At 46.0% G+C, this 20,727-nt stretch overlaps 1 protein-coding gene across 1 annotated transcript in view; it reads left to right on the plus strand.

Annotated features, from left to right (window-relative positions):
• The window catches only part of LOC139389489 (peripheral-type benzodiazepine receptor-associated protein 1-like), an 87,457-nt gene that overhangs the window by 31,637 nt on the left and 35,093 nt on the right, over positions 1-20,727 (plus strand). Inside the window, exon 3 of the mRNA XM_071136318.1 lies at positions 16,056-16,139. Within this exon, the coding sequence (XP_070992419.1) occupies positions 16,056-16,139 (84 nt within the window). The remainder of the gene's footprint in view (positions 1-16,055; positions 16,140-20,727) is intronic.

Below are 20,727 nucleotides of genomic sequence, written 5' to 3' on the forward strand. Positions count from 1 at the left end.
TGTTCCCCTTTCCCTCGATCCTGACTAGTCTCCCAGTCCCTGCCCCTGAAAAACATCCCCACAGCATGATGCTGCCACCACCATGCTTCACCATAGGGATGGTGCAAGGTTTCCTCCAGACGTGACACTTGGCATTCAGGCCAAAGAGTTCGATCTTGGTTTCACCAGACCAGACCAATCTTGTTTTTCTTGGTCTGAGAGTCCTTTAGGTGCCTTTTAGCAAACTCCAAGTGGGCTATCGTGTGCCTTTTACTGAAGAATGTCTTCCGTCTGGCCACTCTAACATAAAGGCCTGATTGGTGGAGTGCTGCAGAGAATTGGTGGAGTGCTGCAGAGATGGTTGTCCTCGTGGGAGGTTCTCCCATCTCCACAGAGGAGCTCTGTCAGAGTGACCATCGGGTTCTTGGTCACCTCCCTGACCAGCTCTAGGAAGAGTCTTGGTGGTTCCAAACTTCTTCCATTTAAGAATGATGGAGGTCACTGTGTTCTTGGGGACCTTCAGTGCTGCAGAAATGTTTTGTTACCCTTCCCCAGATCTGTGCCTCGACACAATCCTGTCTCGGAGCTCTACGGACAAATCCTTTGACCTCATGGCTTGGTATTTGCTTTGACATACACTGTCAACTGTGGGACCTTATATAGACCGGTGCGTGCCTTTCTATATCATGTCCAATCAATTGAATGTACCACAGGTGGATTCCACTCAAGTTGTAGAAACACCTCAAGGATGATCAATGGAAACAGTTTGCACCTGAGCTCAATTTCGATCTAATGCCAAATGGTCTGAATACTTGTGTGAATATTTCTAAAAAGCAGTTTTCACTTTGTCATTATCGGGTATTGTGTGTAGATTGATGAGGAAATGTGTTTTATTTATTGCATTTTAGAATAAGGCTGTAAGGTAACAAAATGTGGATAAAGTCAAAGGCTCTGAATACTTTCAAATGCACTGTACATCAGATAGGTGCAGTGGAATGTGTTGTTTTACAGGGTCAGCCATAGTATTTTTTTAATTTAACCTTTAACTAGACAAGTCAGTTAAGAACAAATTCTTATTTACAATGACGGCCTACCCCGGCCAAACCCGGACGACGCTGGGCCAATTGTGCGCCGGACCTTGGGACTCCCAATCACGACCAGTTGTGATACAGCCTGGTATCTAACCAGGGTCTGTAGTGATGCCTCTAGCACTGAGCTGCAGTACCTTAGACCGCTGCACCACTCAGGTAGTATTCCAACACCCCTGGAGCAAATTAGGTTGAAGAGCCTTGCTCAAGGGCACATCAACAGCTTTTTTCACCTTGTCGGCTCAGGTATTTGAACCAGCAACCTTTTGGTTACTGGCCCAACGCTCTAAATGATTGGCTACCTGCCACCCAGACCTGGGTTATTGTGGCCAGCAGATGATGATGGGAGGGGAGGAATGCATTTATCTGTTCTCTAAATGATGTACTTTCTCCTCCCAGTGAGGACTGGGCAGGTCCAGTGTCCAGCAGTATCATGGATGTCCAGTCAGATCTCTGCAGCTTGGCCGTAATGGGCACTCCTCTCCTCAGCTAATCCCATCATCTGCCATGTCATTGCCAGCAATGTTCAGGTTAAAAGGAAATGCATTAATCATAAGTTCTAATGTGCTGTCTATCGGGTATCTTCATGACATGAAATTAGATAATCAGGTTTAGAGTAAAATGGTTTGGATATCAATGTATGCATCCATTTGAGTAGTTTCTACGAGCCTAACACTATTTTGGTGGCTGTTCATTGATCGCAATCCGTTCAGGCCTTTAGTGAGAACTTTGATGACTCTGGCTGTGAGAGAGAGTGGACGGTACAGTACACCAGGAGGCTCGGTTTGGGACTTCTCTAAGTAAATTCTACTGACCGTTCATTATTGTGCTGAAGATTCCTCTTTTGACGTCTCACACTACCTCAGCGCGTGATGACGACACAACAGCCTGATCACCGACAACAATGAGACGGCCTATAAGGAGTAGGTCAGAGAACTGGCAGTGTGGTGCCTGGATAACAACCTCTCCCTCAAGGTGAGCAAGACAAAGGAACTGGTCGTGGACTACAGGAAAAGGCGGGCCGAACTGGCCCCTATTAACATTGACGGGGCTGTAGTGGAGTTCCTTGGTGTTTCAAGTTCCTTGGTGTCCACATCACCAATGAACTATCATGGTCCAAACACACCAAGACAGTCGTGAAGAGGGCACAACAAAACCTTTTCCACCTCAGGAGCCTGAAAAGATTTGGCAATGGTCCTCAGATCCTCAAAAGGTTCTACAGCTACACCATTGAGAGTAGGGCAACTGCTCCGGATCTGACCGTAAGGCGCTACAGAGGGTAGTGCGAACGGCCCAGTACATCACTGGGGCCAAGCTTCCTGCCATCCAGGACCTATATAATAGGCAGTGTCAGAGGAAATCCCATAAAATTGTCAACAGACTCCAGTCACCCAAGTTATAGACTGTTTTCTCTGCTACTGCAAGGCAAGCGGTACCGAAGCACCAAGTCTAGGACCAAAAGGCTCCTCAACAGCTTCTACCCCCAAGCCATAAGACTGCTGAACAATTAATCAAATCACCACTGGACAATTTACATTGCCCCCCCCCCCTCCCTTTTGTACACTGCTGCTACTCACTGTTTATACTCTATGCAGTCACTTCACCCCAACTACAAATTACCTCGACTAACCTGTACCCCACACACTTACTCGGTACAGGTACCCCCCTGTATATAGCCTTGTTATTCTTATTCTTATTGTGTTACTTTTTATTATTACTTTTTATTTTAGTCTACTTGGTAAATATGTTCTTAACTCTTCTTGAACATCACTGTTGGTTAAGGGCTTGTAAGTAAGCATTTCACTGTAAAGTCTACACTTGTTGTATTCAGTGCATGTGACAAATGCAGTTTGATTTGATCATTTATCCTTTCTAGTGGGGAAGGATTTAATATCTTATCTACTGACATTACTTCCAGAGGTAAGACGATGCGAAGTGAAGGGCTTGGCTTCAGAGCGGAAGCAGTGGGGAGACACACACTCAGCGTCTCTGGTACAGAGTGTCTGGTCTAGGGAAAGTCAGACAGATCAGAGGATGGGGGTTGTGTTCTGGCCACACAGTCACATCACATTGTGGACCAACTTTGAGAACACTCCTCTCACAGTGAGGCTAAATGAGATACTGTGTCTCTGGACTCTGAGTTCACCCACAGAGACTCTGCTTTGACAGTTCACCCACAGAGACTCTGCTTTGACAATCTAAGGATTGGTTGCTAACAGATTTGGTGTTTTTTCTTGTGTAGGAGCATTATTTTGATGATATTGGGGTCTGTATTCTGGTTGGTCAGTGAAGGTCTGGCTGGCTCTGGGCCTGAAGTCCCCACCCACTGAATACACACATTGTTAAATAAAATAAAAAAGACATGCATTTACACACACACACTAGCTATGGTGTAATCCGCTAATATCCACTGCATGATACAATAAGGAACGTTCCCTTGCTATCAACCAGGTCCGTTGGATCCCATGGTCTACAAACATATACTGTCTCCTTTTTATTACCGTCAAAATTAAAACAGAAACCATTCACAGTGGCACAAAGAGTGCGAAAACAGAGTAAGTTGGAACACATTTTTAAATGTATCTTAGATGTGTGTTTTTTTCTTCTCCTGTCAAGGACATAACTGCAATATAATTAGTATCACCACCTGTTCGGATCCAACGAGGCAGGGAAGAAAGCCTTATCTAGCAAAGGTCAACATTCTCACTCGCCTGCTGACCTTATTTTACTACCCCCCTCCTCTACCCTCTCGCTCACTCACTCACTATTTCCCACCCTGTTTCTCAATTCTAATTTTCTTTCTCAGCCCTCTTGTTAATCTTCTTCTGTTCATAAAACTGGATGTGGCATGTAAATATTGTTGTGAAGGGTGCCAGTATTGGAGTGAGTGACATGTTTTGTGGTCATGTTTTCCTATTGTTTATCCCCTCCCTGTGTGCAGAAATCAAAGCTCCGTCACCCCCTCTCTGATCTTTGGATAAGGACCAGAGATCATATTGACAATTGAGTCCTTAGCAATAGCAACAGCAGCAGCCATCCAGCCATTCACTGACACGCATAGTTTATGCTAATGTTGGACTGTGACTCCTGCGTGACTGGCTCTGCCTTTGCTATCCTATTGGCCTTGCATACAAAGCATTGACTCTTTATGTAAATCTCAGCTAAGGATCCTATATGTGCCGGACATCATTTATTTGACTCATGCATGGCCGTAGCTCCATAAGAGGACACCATGGTCAGGACATTTGTCTTTTTTTTCTCCAATTTAAAAAATAAAGACAAATAATTTATTATTGTTGAGAGGTAGAATACACAAGGTGCAATTTAAAAAAAAAATGGTTGTGCATCAGCAAATTTCCTCTTGTTATATGTCACTCACCGACACTCACTTAGCCCATGTCAGTTACAAGTGTTTTGATTAGTTCATTTGTCTAGCCATCTATCTAAACTTGTAGTAATCATGGCCCAATTACCTACCGAATTACCTACGCAGGGCACGAGCCCAGGGGCCCCAATTGATTTTGTTAGTCATTTTCACTCACAATCATATTGACATGGCATGGGTAATGACTACATTTGTAGAATTGCAGGACATTAGCTGTACAACTGCACACATGTATTTATTCTTCTGTAAACATATTTGTTTACCTTTTTGTTTCTAAAACACTTTTCTGCTAACAGATCCCTCTGTATGTATTAAAATATCGTTTTTAATCCTGGCTACAGCCCTGGTCTCATGATAATCATATTCTCATTTATATGTCGGTGAGATCATGAAGGCTTGTTACAATACCTGCTAAATTTAGTTGCCAGTCGAGGTCTTTTGATTGCAAATGTTGTTTCCCTGTGGCTTACGGAGAAAACATGCAGGCCGAGAGAATTTGATTCCGATTTGCAATCCTCAAATACCCTGGAGTTACAGGGCTCTGTTGTAGAAAATAAAGTCATTTGTTTTCAATTGAGCCTCAGCAGGGACACTTCCTCAGTTGTTCCACTCTGCCGTGTGTGTGTGTGTGTGATGCGTGTTTGTGACCATGTGTGTTTGTGTGTTGCTCTTTCATTTGTGCAATGTTCTGTGTATGCTTCACTCCATTAATTTAATTGGCCCAGCTCCTTTCTCTTTTAGTTTTTGTTAAGAGGACTGATGATGAAAATGACTGGAAGCACCTTTGAAGAACTCAAATCATACACCCACGCAGGGTTTTGTTGGTTAATAACGCCATATGTACTTAACATTCTGTAAAGTGCATATTGTGATAGCTGTATTATTGCATACAGGCTGACTGACTCTCTCAGATTAAGTAGTTGAAAATTGAATGAAGTCTGGAAGCTGTGGGCACTCACTGTCCTCTGCTCAGGTAATGTCTGTCCAGTAACGGAGTGTCCTGTAGTAAATTGGCAGTGCCAGGGAGTGGAGAGAGGGAACGTCTCAGTCTGGCCAGGCTCAGATGGGCTGGGGTTGGTGGCGGTGGCGTCTGTTTCTCCTGCTCCTGTGCCAGGCTCCAGAGGGGTGAAAGTGTAGCTATTTATGTCCTTCTGAGCACCACCTGCTTCCCATTACAGGCCACTACTACATGGACTGGTCTCTCCTCCCAGACCCAGACCGCTCACCCAGCACCCATTAACGGGCCCTGCCTGCTTCTAGCTACTACCATCTCCTCTGATACTATACTATTAGTAGGACCCAGTGTTTTCCCAGGTCAGGGCATATCGTCAAGGAAATATTCCAGGCCCTTCTACCCTCTTTCCCTTCAAACCCCCCTCCTCGCTCTCCCTCCCCCTGTCTCTTTCTGGTGGGTCATTGTTGATGGGTCCACTAATAGAGAACAGTGTGAGGGGGCAGGCAGGCTGCCGATTGGGTTGATGCAGGCAGGGATGTGAATGCCTGGCCTCTCCTAGCCTAGCCTGGCCTGTCCTAGCCTAGCCTGGCCTGTCCTAGCCTAGACTAGCCTAGCCTAGCCTGGCCTGTCCTAGCCTAGCCTGGCCTGGCTGCCACTAAAACTGAGACTCAGGATAGACGCAGCCAGGGCTTCCCTCTGACTATTCACTCATGCCTTTAGTGAAACTGTGAGACAGTTTGCCCAAAGCTGCAAGTCGATAATCGGCAAGAAATATACCAGCATTGCGGCATTAGCACTGTAGTTTCTTAGTTGATTCATGACAATACCCATGTGAAAACGACAGTCCCTGCAGGTCTGAACAGGTGATGGGTACTGTACTGTACTGTAGTGTAGTCCAATGTGATGTTTGTTCAGCGTTCTCCAGAGTGCCTTTCTAATAAGCCATAAACAAATAGTGGATTGGGTATAATTGGGTATATTCAAATGGGATATTCTTCCTCACATCAGTCTCCCTGTAGAGTTGAACAGCAGAACATAAGTCTGTAGCTCTAACTGGATCAAGATCAAAGGGAGACACTGCCTACCTCCGCCATGCAGTCGCAGTACTCTACCTCTGCTCTGCCTGGAAGAGCCCCTACTCTCTCTCTCTCTCTCTGTCTCTCTCTGTCTCTCTCTGTCTCTCTCTGTCTCTCTCTCTCTCTCTCTCTCTCTCTCTCTCTCTCTCTCGCTCTCTCTCTCTCTCTGTCTCTCTGTCTCTGTCTCTCTCTGTCTCTCTGTCTCTCACTGTCTCTGTCTCTTTCTCTGTCTCTCTCTCTGGGGCTGGAAGAAAACACAGCAAATGAATGCAGGGAGAGACATCAGTGAATTAGCCTTTGCTAGTGTTTAAGTGTTTCATCCTGAGGAGCGGACCTTCATCTGAGGCAGAGGAAGGGGATGAGGATAGACCAGCGGAGAAGCATACGTTAGTTAGAGCAGATTCCACTTCAAAAGCTAGCTGCCGCTCTCGTGATGTGAATTTCAATACTACAGAATGTTCTATCACATAGAGAGGTTTGCTGCTGGAGAGGGACAGGCATTAACGGATCAAATCAGATAGTGAGTGGGTGGAAAAGTCTACTACGTTGTATAAAAATTGTGAATTTGTGTTAGCTACCTTAGTAAATGTGAGGTTAATTAAGACAGTCTTATCTTCCCGGTTTGACGGGTCAGTGATTTTACATTACCAGAGACATTGTGATAAAACTGGATCAGAACAAATAGGACAGCATGTAATATTTTGTGTCATAATCAGCTTATCTGGGCAGAGCCCAAGTGTCCAGCCAGACAAACAGGCCTGGATGTGAATGAATGTGTTCATGGCAGGGCTTGTAATGTTTCCTGTCTCTAAGTCTCTCCACGGGCCTGTGATGAGAGAGAGGGACTCAGATGACGGGACAGACCAGACACACGGTCTGTCTGCAGAACAGAATGAGGGAGGCTGCCAACCTCACTGCAGGACCGTGGAAAATATGTGCCCCGAGTCCCCCTGCACGACATGTGCTGAATAATGGAGAACATGGACACTTATGTGGGTGAGAGATGGGTGAGAGATCTGAGAGTGATTGTGTGTCATTCTGGCTTGTATTTAGAATGTGTGGTGGGTGTGTTATGACTATGTAGTGGCAGCCTGGTAATGATGTTGTGACGTCACTCTCTAGGTCACTTGTGGTCGTCTGTGTTGAGGTGCAGCCTTAGGCTCCCTCTGTCCCCTCACTCACACATCATCCACACATGCTCAGTGCTCTCCACACATACCTGGAGGCTCTACTCTCCTATCTTCTTCTCTCCTGTGGCTGGGCTGATGTGATGAACACTGTGTCCTTCCTGCTCAGAAAGAGAACAGTGAGTGAATACCTACCTAGCTCCCCTCAGCAGCTGCCTCATCTACCTGGCTGTCTGGCTACTGCCCACTCTAATGTATTGACCCGCTGGCACAATGATTGAGTCCACCTGAGCTGGGGAACTGTGAACACTGGAGAATGGAGATAGATCAGTGGTGTGTATTGGTTATGTGAATACCGGAGATGTTTACTGTGCACAGATAAATTATCTGAAATTGGAGGCGAGTGTTACCATGTGAACAGACTAGAGGTTGACCGATTATGATTTTTCAACGCCGATACGATTATTGGAGGACCAAAAAAGCCGATACTGATTAATCGGACGATTTCTATATTTTATTTGTAATAATGACAATTACAACAATACTGAATGAACACTTATTTTAACTTAATATAATACATCAATAAAATCAATTTAGCCTCAATTAAATAATGAAACATGTTCAATTTGGTTTAAATAATGCAAAAACAAAGTGTTGGAGAAGAAAGTAAAAGTGCAATATGTGCTATGTAAGAAAGTTAAGGTTTCAGTTCCTTGCTCAGAACATGAGAACATATGAAAGCTGGTGGTTCCTTTTAACATGAGTCTTCAGTATTCCCAGGTAAGACGTTTTAGGTTGTAGTTATTATAGGAATTATAGGACTATTTCCCTCTATACCATTTGTATTTCATTAACCTTTGACTATTAGATGTTCTTATAGGCACTTTAGTATTGCCAGTGTAACAGTATAGCTTCCGTCCCTCTCCTCGCTCCTCCCTGAGCTCGAACCAGCAACACAACGACAACAGCCACCATCGAAGCAGCGTTACCCATGCAGAGCAAGGGGAACAACTACTAGAAGGCTCAAAGCGAGTGACGTTTGAAACACTATTAGCGTGCACTAACTAGCGAGCCATTTCACTTCGGTTACACCAGCCTCATCTGGGAGTTGATAGGCTTGAAGTCACAAACAGCGCAATGCTTGATGCACAACGAAGAGCTGCTGGCAAAACGCACTAAAGTGCTGTTTGAATGAATGTTTACGCACCTGCTTCTGCCTACCACCGCTCAGTCTGATACTTAGATACTTGTATGCTCAGTCAGATTATATGCAACGCAGGACACGCTAGATAAAATCTAGTAATATCATCAACCATTTGTAGTTGACTAGTGATTATGATTGATTGTTTTTTATAAGATAAGTTTAATGCTAGCTAACAACTTACCTTGGCTTACTGCATTCGCGTAACAGTCTCCTTGTGGAGTGCAACGAGAGAGAGGCAGGTCGTTATTGCGCTGGACTAGTTAACTGTAAGGTTGCAATATTGAATCCCCCGAGCTGACAAGGTGAAAATCTGTCGTTCTGCCCCTGAACGAGGCAGTTAACCCACCGTTCCTAGGCCGTCATTGAAAATATGAATGTGTTCATAACTGACTTTTGCCTAGTTAAATAAAATTTTAATTTAAATCGGAAAATAGGCGCCCAAAAATACAAAAAACTTGAAATCGGCCCTAATTAATTGGCCATTCCGATTAATCGGTCGACCTCTAGAACAGACAGTGCATCTGCAGAGGTTTGAAATGTCATGGTCTGAGAACGAGTAAGCCTCTGCGTATTTGAGTGGTTAGCAGAGGCAGGAGGGAGTGGGAACAAGGCTATAATTATGTCATCAGTGTGGTGGGTGTCATCAGATTCTCTCTGTGTAAACCTTACTCCACAAAACTTGTTCACATACAAAAACACTCAAACATCCTCAGTTGCCCATGCTTCCAACCTTAAAGAAGAAGTTTACCCAAAATCCAGAAACTCCCAAGTGATTCCAAACATTGAAACTAGTTCAGTGGAGTTTGCCCTCTCCTCCTCTCTCCCTGTAGTGCTGTACGGAAACAGATGCAAAAACGGGTCAAAAACAGCATAATGTTGCTGGATGCAGGCCTCGCTCTGCCACTGAATTCCTAATTCAGAAATTCGCGAAGTGTGAATAAAAAATATAAAAAATTAAGAGCTCTTTTTGTCAAAAGTACTGTCCGTTTTTCACCATAAAAAGTGCGATTATTTTATGTATTTTTTGTAGCGGAATGCCACAGCAGTAGAGATCCTGCTACGTGGAAACGTCACGACATGCCCTTATATGGAGCTTGACGGGGAGAACGAGCTGGTGCGAAAGTTGATAGTTAGGGTTATCGCATGTAAAGTGGGTTACGCAAAGTGGAAAAATAGATGGCAGCAAGGACAAGCTGATGTTCGGTCCCTGGCTGCACTTTATACAGGAAATCAAGGGAAGAAGGCACCACATGTAGCTGTTGTCCTATAAAAGGTACGGAGATGGTTAGTAGCAATCAAAATAGTAAATATGATTTACTGTAAATAATCCTGCAGCCAACCTTGCATCGCTGCGTGTGTTTAGGAAGCACTTCTGCGACGATGCATATGAACGAGATATGCCATCGGAAAGGACAAGGTACAGCTGTTGCTACTGTACTTCCATGGACTGGATCTGGCGCAGTGCCAAAATACAAAGGCGCGTTTGAGAAGAGAACGCGTCAAAGCAAACGTGCGAAGGTATGTAGCCTTATTCTTGAAGTTTGAGGTGTTCTTACTGTGTTATTTCCAGTGCACAATATCATGTAGACATAGAGGCCGGGGTGCTCTACAGGTTAGCATATATGTCCTATGCATTTCTGACGGGGGGGGGGGCAAATGCGTTTTGGGCAAATGTGAAAACATAAACCCACTAACGGTCGTTCTCATAGAGGTTTATGATAAGCGATCATGCAATACATGTAAAGTTTAGCTACTTACTCGTTACTATAGATAAATCATTTTTGGAGTAAAGACAAAGTTTATGTGGAGGGGGTCAGTCCTGTCGCTGCAGAACTACTACTGCTGCTGCTGCGGCTACTGCTGCTGCTACTGCTGTTGTTATGGCTACTGCTGTTGTTATGGCTACTGCTACTGCTGTTGCTATGGCTACTGCTGCGGCTACTGCTGCTACTACTGCTGTTGTTATGGCTACTGCTGTTTCTATGGCTACTGCGACTGCTGTTGCTATGGCTACTGCTGCCACTCTGTGCAATGGAGAGAGGGACCAGAGCCCACGAGAGCATACTGCTGATTCTGGGGCTACTGCTGCCACTCTGTGCAGGGGAGATAGGGACCAGAGCCGAGGAGAGCATACTGCTGATTCTGGGGCTACTGCTGCCACTCTGTGCAGGGGAGATAGGGACCAGAGCCGAGGAGAGCATACTGCTGATTCTGGGGCTACTGCTGCCACTCTGTGCAGCGGAGATAGGGACCAGAGCCGAGGAGAGCATACTGCTGATTCTGGGGCTACTGCTGCCACTCTGTGCAGGGGAGAGAGGGACCAGAGCAGAGGAGAGCATTCTGCCGATTCTGGGGCTACTGCTGCCACTCTGTGCAGGGGAGATAGGGACCAGAGCCGAGGAGCGAATACTGCTGATTCTGGGGCTACTGCTGCCACTCTGTGCAGGGGAGATAGGGACCAGAGCCGAGGAGAGCATACTGCTGATTCTGGGGCTACTGCTGCATGACGCTTAATACTGGACGTCTAGTATAGAAGACCCCGATAAGGGCTAAAGCTATACTGATACCCAGCACAAAATGCTGCAGAGCTGAGGAGCTTATAAATTAAATCCTGCCTCCCTCCATTTCTCTATTTCTCCATTTCTCTCCTTTTTATGCTTTACCCTCTTCTCTCTCTCTCTCTCTCTCTCTCTCTCTCTCTCTCTCTCTCTCTCTCTCTCTCTCTCTCTCTCTCTCTCTCTCTCTCTCTGTCTCTCTGTCTCTCTGTGTCTCTCTCTCTGTGTCTGTCTCTGTGTCTCTCTTCATATTGTCAAGGAAATACTCCTGGCCTTCTCACACACACACACTCTTGCTGTCCACTCTTTCACCCTCTCTCATCGCTCCTCTTCTCTCTCTCTGTACATCTCTTTATCTCCCTTTGCTCCAGGCTGTGTGAGTATCACTGTGTGTGTCTCTGCATGTGAGAGGAGTGTTGTCAGTGTGCTCTTAGCAGCTGAGGGGAGGTTGCCACAGGACTCACAGGGGAGCAGGGAGGGGCTGAGGGTGTCTGAGAGTTGCACTGTGTCTGTTCTGTGATTCAGTAGGCACACAACACACACACAAGCCAGACAAGTAGAGTGTTAACAGTGTAGGCATCTGCGGCTGCGCAAACAGACTAAAGCTGCACAGTTATGTAACTTACTCTGCCATTTCAAATGATTTCTGATCATAACTGCTTAATGTGCTGGGCTGGATTACTGTGTAATTGGGCTGGGGGTACAGTATGAGATGTGTAGTCAGTGCTGCTCTGTGGATCCTGAGTGCAGCTGCCTGGGCAGTGGTGTTAGGTAAAAGAGGGAGATTCTTTTTGAGGTTGTTTAGAGCCCAGTCGCACGCTAATGCTACGCAGTGCTAGGCTACTGCCTCCCCTCAGAGCTAACTCTGTCTCCCATCCTCACTGTGGAGTTAGCTCATACAGAGCTTCCCTAACCCTGCCCTCCCAGATGGAGAGGGAAAGCAGGGATACAAAGAACAACAAGGAGTCTGTCTCCTGGTCACTTCCGTTGTGTGTATATCTTCGGCTGGCATTTTGAGGGGCAACAAATTAGCTGTAAAGCTCTGCTCTCCTGTCACAGATGATGGACTGTGTGTTTCTGTGTGTTACTCCCTCAGTAAAAGGTCAAATGTTCTGGCACTGTGTGACTGCCCGCCTCAGTACATTTGAATGACCTCCGCTGAATGGTAGCAGTCTTTTTGACAATATATTTGTCAATAAGATTCCAATTCAGGTTAACCTGGTTAATTCTGGCTTCAAGCATCTTTCATCCCGAACTGTTCCACAGTTCTCCCAGAGACAAGACTGAGAAAACAGAATGGAACAGATTTCTATCTATCTATCTATCTATCTATCTATCTATCTATCTAGCTAGCTAGCTAGCTAGCTCGCTCGCTCGCTCGCTACAGCATAGGCAGGGTTAGGAGGAGCCATCACTATGCATGGTGAGGTGAGAGGACATATTCCCCTGCACCCTCACCACAGAAAATAACCAGCTTTTTCATATTTACATGGTAAGACAGCAGCAGAAGGGCTGAGGATGAAAAGGGAAGAGAATCCTATGTCATTAAATCAATGTCTTAACTGTGCGGTTGATTATGCTGAAAGGACTGGTAGAAGAGGACAGGGTACAGGGGCTAGAAGTGCCTGGTTGGCTGGGACTAGGAGGGAGGGACATATCCTCTGAAAGATGTGTCCAGGCCACTGCAGCCCAACCAGAAGCTGAGAGCCTGAGGAAACTACCACAGGATAGCAAGTGTTTTTCCCTCTTCTGTCAACACGAGTGCTCTCTATGGTGCTGAACACACTACAGACCATTATGTCAGGTCACTGTTGTGGCATCATGCTCTGTTGTGATGAGTGTTCTGCTCGGCTTCAAACCTACTTGCCACAATGCTCTTCATACTGTGTATGAACGTCCTATACAATATGATTCAAGCCATGACACCAATTTACTAGTTTGCTATGAATTATTTTGGTTGCCTGTACTTGTAGTGTCTGTAGCAACCCCAGTGCCTCTCTCCTCTCCTCCGTGTCTCTCAGTACTGGAGTGGTCCCATATGATTCACAATTAAGACACATGGTTCCTGGATGCAACAGGAGACTCTCACTGGTTCACATACTAACACACAGTCTGGAGAACACATGACTCCCACACACACTGTAGTTAGTACATGTGGGTGGACACGGAGGAAATAGTTCACTATACTGTTTAACCCTCCTCTGTTGTGCATGTATTTATATTCATGTCATTGTGGCCCAAACCATAGTTCCAGTTTAAGGGGGTTCGTCGCCCTCATCTGTCTTCATGTAAATGTGCAGTAAACGCCTATACACTTTATCCTGGAGCTCATTGCTCACAACGGCATCCATTTGACTCTTTTATCGGAGGGTTTTTTAATTGAACATTGGCTGATGCCTTCCAGACAAATGGGCCTGAGCAGCTCGGGAGCTGTGTATGTATGCATGTGCGTACGTGTGAAATATTCATAGGAATGCTTAGCCCGATGTCAAGCCGTCTGGTTCTAAAAAACTGTACAAATTGTAGTGGCACACCAGGGACACAGACGGAGAGAGAGAGATTTTTGTGGTGGGTGTGTGCAATTTACTCATGGTTAATAATGTAGGTGGAAAAATGTAACCCTCTACTCATAACCACGTACAGCATACACACACGCATAATTGACCTTGATCACAGTCTGGTAGACTGGTTGTGAGAGATAAGGGTGGTCAAAGATGCAGTCATAGCAACTGTCAGTTGCCTGGGGTTAAGCAGCACAAGGTCAAAGAGCAAAGCTGGTCCCTCCCTTCCATCCGCTCTCGTTCTGCCTCTGACATATTGCTGGAGAACCCCTGTGCCAAAACAAAAGCACAACCAACATAGCATCATATTGATTTAAAAAATCAAATAAGTAACTTTCTATTACAAAGACAGTGAAGGCTGACATTAGCAACTAAATTATCCTTAACTTTTTCTGGAATTATAAGCAATTATTGGTACCATGATTTTCTTCTAATGTCTGTTTATTTACATGAAGATTGCAATTTTTCCATTCACTATAATGGAGGATCCTGTTTTCTCCTAACAATGCCTGCAGTACCATGGTCTGCCTTGAACTGTCGTTGGCTTCAATGAGAGGGGGCAGTCGTTCTCCCCTGGTCTAGCTCCATTCCACCAGGGAGTGTGCAGTAGTGGACCACATTGACACAGTTAAAATCCCTTTTAATTCTACACACTAATCTTAATATCCAGCTGCACTTCCTCTGCACCCGTTCACTCTCAGCATGCTTAGCAAGGGCATTCCTTATTTATGCTTCACATCAATCCGTTGGCTGGAGCGCAATCTTTATTTTTATTTATTTAACCTTTATTTAACTAGGCAAGTCAGTTAAGAATTCGTATTTACAATGACGGCCTACGCCGCCCAAAGCCTAACCCGGACATGCTGGGCCAATTGTGCACCGCCCTATGGGAGTCCCAATCACGGCCGGTTGTGATACAGCCTGGAATCGAACCAGGGTCTATAGTGACACCTCCAGCACTGAGATGCAGTGCCTTAAAACGCTGCGCCACTCGGGAGCCCAAAATCTACTGAAGACCAGAAGGAAACAATATTGACACAGGCCAGTTGCTGTTCACAGTTAGGACATGTGTTTTGATAGGTTCCTATAACATGTGTCAATTCATCGTGGATAAAGACATTGAAATGGTAACTGATTAAATCTGCAGCTAGAAATAACACCACACAGAGCTTTCAAGGTCTCCTCATTTGTTTTATGGGGACTTAGATTGAGGTGACACCTGGACCCAGTAAAACCTTTCAATGCTGAAATTAAAATGTTATATTGTACCAGGCAGTCCACCTGAGAATTCATCCCATTGTCTCTGTCATTATACATCTATATCTGTGGATCCTGGGACCACTTATGGGAGGCTGGCTTTCATCCCACCTATTTTCTCGAACTGCGTATTCCCTGGAAGACGACCTATTCAATTGACAACTCAGTTAAACAGCTAATCGATAGATGGGTGTTGTGAAAACCAGAGGCTTGGATGGGAAACGCATCTCATTACATGTAGGGAAGGAGTATCAGCAGCCTGGCCTGGTGGCAGAGGGGCTGCTGGGAAAGGAGGCTCTGAGCTTGTGTTTTATAGGAGTGACTCTAAAGACAGCATGTTATTATAACCCAGCCCTCTCTCTGGAGTGTAAAATAACAGCTCTGTATTGGTCACTGAAAATGAGGACAGGATATGGGTCATTGGGTTTTAATTTCTATGTTTATTGTAATCCACAGATCCACAGAGGCTTTTTACAAGTGAAAAAGTGAAGGGCTTTTTAACGTTTTTCTCTTCAATCGGAACTGCGCTTTATGCTGAACATTGAGGCTCCCAGAATTGAGAGGCAGGTGGTTGACACCTTTTTATAGTGGCATTGGGATCGCAATGAAGAAGAAAAGAGTTGGAGTCTTTCGCCCTCTTATCTCTCTAGCCCACCCTCGCACACACACACACACACACACACACACGCACACACGCTGAGACAGCACTGAATAAATAAAATGGTCTGTCCCCCACTGACAAGTCTCATTGTCAGACCGTGTTCTCTCCCAGGACACTGTGTTGTCATACTGTGGCATGACAACATTTAAGTCATTGTCCCTGCCAAAGCAGAGAAGCCATCCACAGTTAGTCTTTTCTTTTTCTCAGGAGACTGAGAGCAGCAGGAAAAGGGAGGAGTGTGAAGATCTTGACGAGGCAGTGAAGAAAAATAATCAAACATGTCAGACCTTGGTAAGTGCTCTAAAAATACAGTACCTCTGGCTCTCACTCTCAGTCCAATTGATTTCTGAGAGAGAGAGAGAGAGAGAGAGAGAGAGAGAGAGAGACTGTGGTGTTTGTCACACTGCTGGCATTCTAGAGGTGATTATAGAAATGGACAAATAGACTTGCATTAATTGTATTTGCATGTGTAGCGTTACAAAAATAAATCCATTGAACATCATTCTGATAATGCTAGGTTGTACAGTATTAATGCATTCCTGTTTACACTGCTCCTTCCACAGATGACAATATCCACACACATTATTCTAGAAGAAATACATTATAGAGATACATTTACATAGCCAGGCCCCAAGAATACATTTACTATGTCGGCACAGATGTACAGTACCAGTCAAAAGTTTGGACACAGCTTCGAATTTAAGGGTTTTTCTTTATTTTTACTATTTTCTGTATTGTAGAATAATAGTGAAGACATCAAAACTATGAAATAACACATATGTAATCATGTAGTAACCAACAAAGTGCGAAGAATCTCAAATATAAAATATATTTTGATTGTTTAAAAGTATCCACCCTTTGCCTTGATGACAGCTTTGCACACTCTTGGCATTCTCTCAACCAAGGAGTTCCCACATATGCTGAGCACTTGTTGGCTGCTTTTCCTTCACTCTGCGGTCCAACCCATCCCAAACCATCTCAATTGGGTTGAGGTCGGGTGATTATGGAGGCCAGGTCATCTGATGCAGCACTCCATCACTCTCCTTCTTGGTCAAATAGCCCTTACACAGCCTGGAGGTGTGTTGGGTTATTGTCCTGTTGAAAAACAAATGATAGTCCCACTAAGCGCAAACCAGATGGGATAGCGTATCACTGCAGAATGCTGTGGTAGCCATGCTGGATAAGTGTGCCTTGAATTCTAAATAAATCACGACAGTGTCACCAGAAAAGCACCATCATACCTCCTCCTCCATGCTTCACGGCAGGAACCACACATGTGGAGATCATCCGTTCACCTAGTCTGCGTCTCACAAAGAAACGGCGGTTGGAACCAATAACCTCAAATTTAGACTCATCAGACCAAAGGACAGATTTCCACTGGTCTAATGTCCATTGTTTGTGTTTCTTGGCCCAAGCAAGTCTCTTTTTATTATTGGTGTCCTTTACTAGTGGTTTCTTTGTAGCAATTTGGCCATGAAGGCCTGATTCACGCAGTCTCCTCTGAACAGTTGATGTTGAGATGTCTGTTACTTGAACTCTGAAGCATTAATTTGTGCTGCAATTTCTGAGACTGGTAACTAATGAACTTATCCTCTGCAGCAGAGGTAACTCTGGGTCTTCCATTCCTGTGGCGGACCTCATGAGAGCCAGTTTCATCATAGTGCTTGATGTTTTTTTGACTGCATTTGAAGAAACATTCAAAGTTATTGACATTTTCCGGATTGACTGACCTTCATGTCTTAAAGTAATGATGGACTGTCGTTTCTCTTTGCTTATTTGAGCTGATCTTGCCATAATATGGACCTGTTCTTTTACCAAATAGGGCTCTCTTCTGTATACCAACCCTACCTTGTCACAACACAACTGATTGGCTCAAACGCATTAAATGGATAGAAATTCCACAAATGTACTTTCAACAAGGGACACCTATTAATTGAAATGCATTCCAGGTGACTACCTCGTGAAGTTGGTTGAGAGAATGCCAAGAGTGTGCAAAGCTGTCATCATGGCAAAGGGTGGGTACTTTGAAGAATCTGAAATATAAAATATATTTAACACTTTTTTTTTTGGTTACTACATGATTCCATATGTGTTATTTCATAGTTTTGATGTCTTCACTATTATTCTACAATGCATACAATAGTGAAAAGAAATATATATATTGAATGGGTAGGTGTTTTCAGGCTTTTGAGTGATGTACAGTTCAGGTTATGTAGATGTCATAGTTGTTCACAGGGGGTCAGCTGTGTGTTACACAAGCCCTCTGCTCCCATGTGCTGCTCTCTGCCTCTCCTCTGCTGCCTCTCTCCTACCTCTGCACCACAAGGACCGTTTCTCAGAAAGTAGCAGAAATGTCAGTGTGCCTTCTGGGCTACATGGCCTTGGCTCTATACAAAGGGTCAGGAAAAAAAGAAAGGACAAGCCAGAAAGCAGCTAGTGCTGAGAGTAATCCACTCTGACTACTCTGGAAGGCGTTTTAAAGAGGAGCTTTTCTCCCTTTGTGCTCGCCTTTCCATGACATTTTAAAGCATATACAGTATTTCAACAGGATGGATAATGCTGGGGCTCTCTCTCTCTCTCTCTCTCTCTGTCCCGCTATCCTCTCTCTCTCTGTCCCGCTCTTCTCTCTCTCTCTCTCTCTCTCTCTCTCTCTCTCTCTCTCTCTCTCTCTCTCTCTCTCTCTCTCTCTCTCTCTCTCTGTCCCGCTCTTCTCTCTCTCTCTGTCCCGCTCTTCTCTCTCTCTCTGTCCCGCTCTTCTCTCTCTCTCTGTCCCGCTCTTCTCTCTCTCTGTCCCGCTCTTCTCTCTCTCTCTCTGTCCCACTCTCCTCTCTCTCTCTCTGTCCCACTCTCCTCTCTCTCTCTCTGTCCCGCTCTCCTCTCTCTCTCTCTGTCCCGCTCTCCTCTCTCTCTCTCTGTCCCGCTCTCCTCTCTCTCTCTCTGTCCCGCTCTTCTCTCTCTCTCTGTCCCGCTCTCCTCTCTCTCTCTCTGTCCCGCTCTCCTCTCTCTCTCTCTGTCCCGCTCTTCTCTCTCTCTCTGTCCCGCTCTTCTCTCTCTCTCTGTCCCGCTCTTCTCTCTCTCTCTCTCTCTGTCCCGCTCTTCTCTCTCTCTCTCTCTCTGTCCCGCTCTTCTCTCTCTCTCTCTGTCTCTCTGTCCCGCTTCTCTCTCTCTCTCTGTCCTGCTCTTCTCTCTCTCTCTGTCCCGCTCTCCTCTCTCTCTTTCCCGCTCTCTCTCTCTCTGTCCCGCTCTCCTCTCTCTCTCTGTCCCGCTCTCCTCTCTCTCTCTGTCCCGCTCTTCTCTCTCTCTCTCTGTCCCGCTCTTCTCTCTCTGTCTCGCTCTCCTCTCTCTCTCTGTCCCGCTCTTCTCTCTCTCTCTCTCTCTCTCTCTCTCTCTGTCCCGCTCTTCTCTCTCTCTCTCTCTCTCTGTTCCGCTCTCTCTCTCTCTCTCTCTCTCTGTCCCGCTCTTCTCTCTCTCTCTCTCTCTCTGTTCCGCTCTCTCTCTCTCTCTCTCTCTCTGTCCCGCTCACCTCTCTCTCTCTCTCTCTCTCTCTGTCCCGCTCTTCTCTCTCTCTCTCTCTGTTCCACTCTTCTCTCTCTCTCTCTCTCTCTCTGTCCCGCTCTCCTCTCTCTCTCTCTCTCTGTCCCGCTCTTCTCTCTCTCTCTCTCTCTGTTCCGCTCTTCTCTCTCTCTCTCTCTCTCTCTCTCTCTCTCTCTCTCTGTCCTGCCCCTCCTCTCTCTCTGTCCCACTCTCCTCTCGCTCTCTCTCTCTCTGTCCCACTCTTCTCTCTCTCTCTCTCTGTCCCGCTCTTCTCTCTCTCTTTCTCTCTCTGTCCCGCTCTTCTCTCTCTCTCTGTCCCGCTCTTCTCTCTCTCTCTGTCCCGCTCTTCTCTCTCTCTGTCCCGCTCTTCTCTCTCTCTCTCTGTCCCACTCTCCTCTCTCTCTCTCTGTCCCACTCTCCTCTCTCTCTCTCTGTCCCGCTCTCCTCTCTCTCTCTCTGTCCCGCTCTCCTCTCTCTCTCTCTGTCCCGCTCTCCTCTCTCTCTCTCTGTCCCGCTCTTCTCTCTCTCTCTGTCCCGCTCTTCTCTCTCTCTCTGTCCCGCTCTTCTCTCTCTCTCTCTCTCTGTCCCGCTCTTCTCTCTCTCTCTCTCTCTGTCCCGCTCTTCTCTCTCTCTCTCTGTCTCTCTGTCCCGCTTCTCTCTCTCTCTCTGTCCTGCTCTTCTCTCTCTCTCTGTCCCGCTCTCCTCTCTCTCTGTCCCGCTCTCTCTCTCTCTGTCCCGCTCTCCTCTCTCTCTCTGTCCCGCTCTCCTCTCTCTCTCTGTCCCGCTCTTCTCTCTCTCTCTCTGTCCCGCTCTTCTCTCTCTGTCTCGCTCTCCTCTCTCTCTCTGTCCCGCTCTTCTCTCTCTCTCTCTCTCTCTCTCTCTGTCCCGCTCTTCTCTCTCTCTCTCTCTCTCTGTTCCGCTCTCTCTCTCTCTCTCTCTGTCCCGCTCTTCTCTCTCTCTCTCTCTCTCTCTCTCTGTCCCGCTCTTCTCTCTCTCTCTCTCTCTCTGTTCCGCTCTCTCTCTCTCTCTCTCTCTCTCTCTGTCCCGCTCACCTCTCTCTCTCTCTCTCTCTCTCTCTGTCCCGCTCTTCTCTCTCTCTCTCTCTGTTCCACTCTTCTCTCTCTCTCTCTCTCTCTCTGTCCCGCTCTCCTCTCTCTCTCTCTCTCTGTCCCGCTCTTCTCTCTCTCTCTCTCTCTGTTCCGCTCTTCTCTCTCTCTCTCTCTCTCTCTCTCTCTCTCTCCCCTCTCTCTCTCTCTGTCCCACTCTCCTCTCGCTCTCTCTCTCTCTGTCCCACTCTTCTCTCTCTCTCTCTGTCCCGCTCTTCTCTCTCTCTCTCTCTCTCTCT

This window comes from Oncorhynchus clarkii, chromosome 30, assembly GCF_045791955.1.
Source record: "Oncorhynchus clarkii lewisi isolate Uvic-CL-2024 chromosome 30, UVic_Ocla_1.0, whole genome shotgun sequence".
Lineage (NCBI taxonomy): Eukaryota > Metazoa > Chordata > Actinopteri > Salmoniformes > Salmonidae > Oncorhynchus > Oncorhynchus clarkii.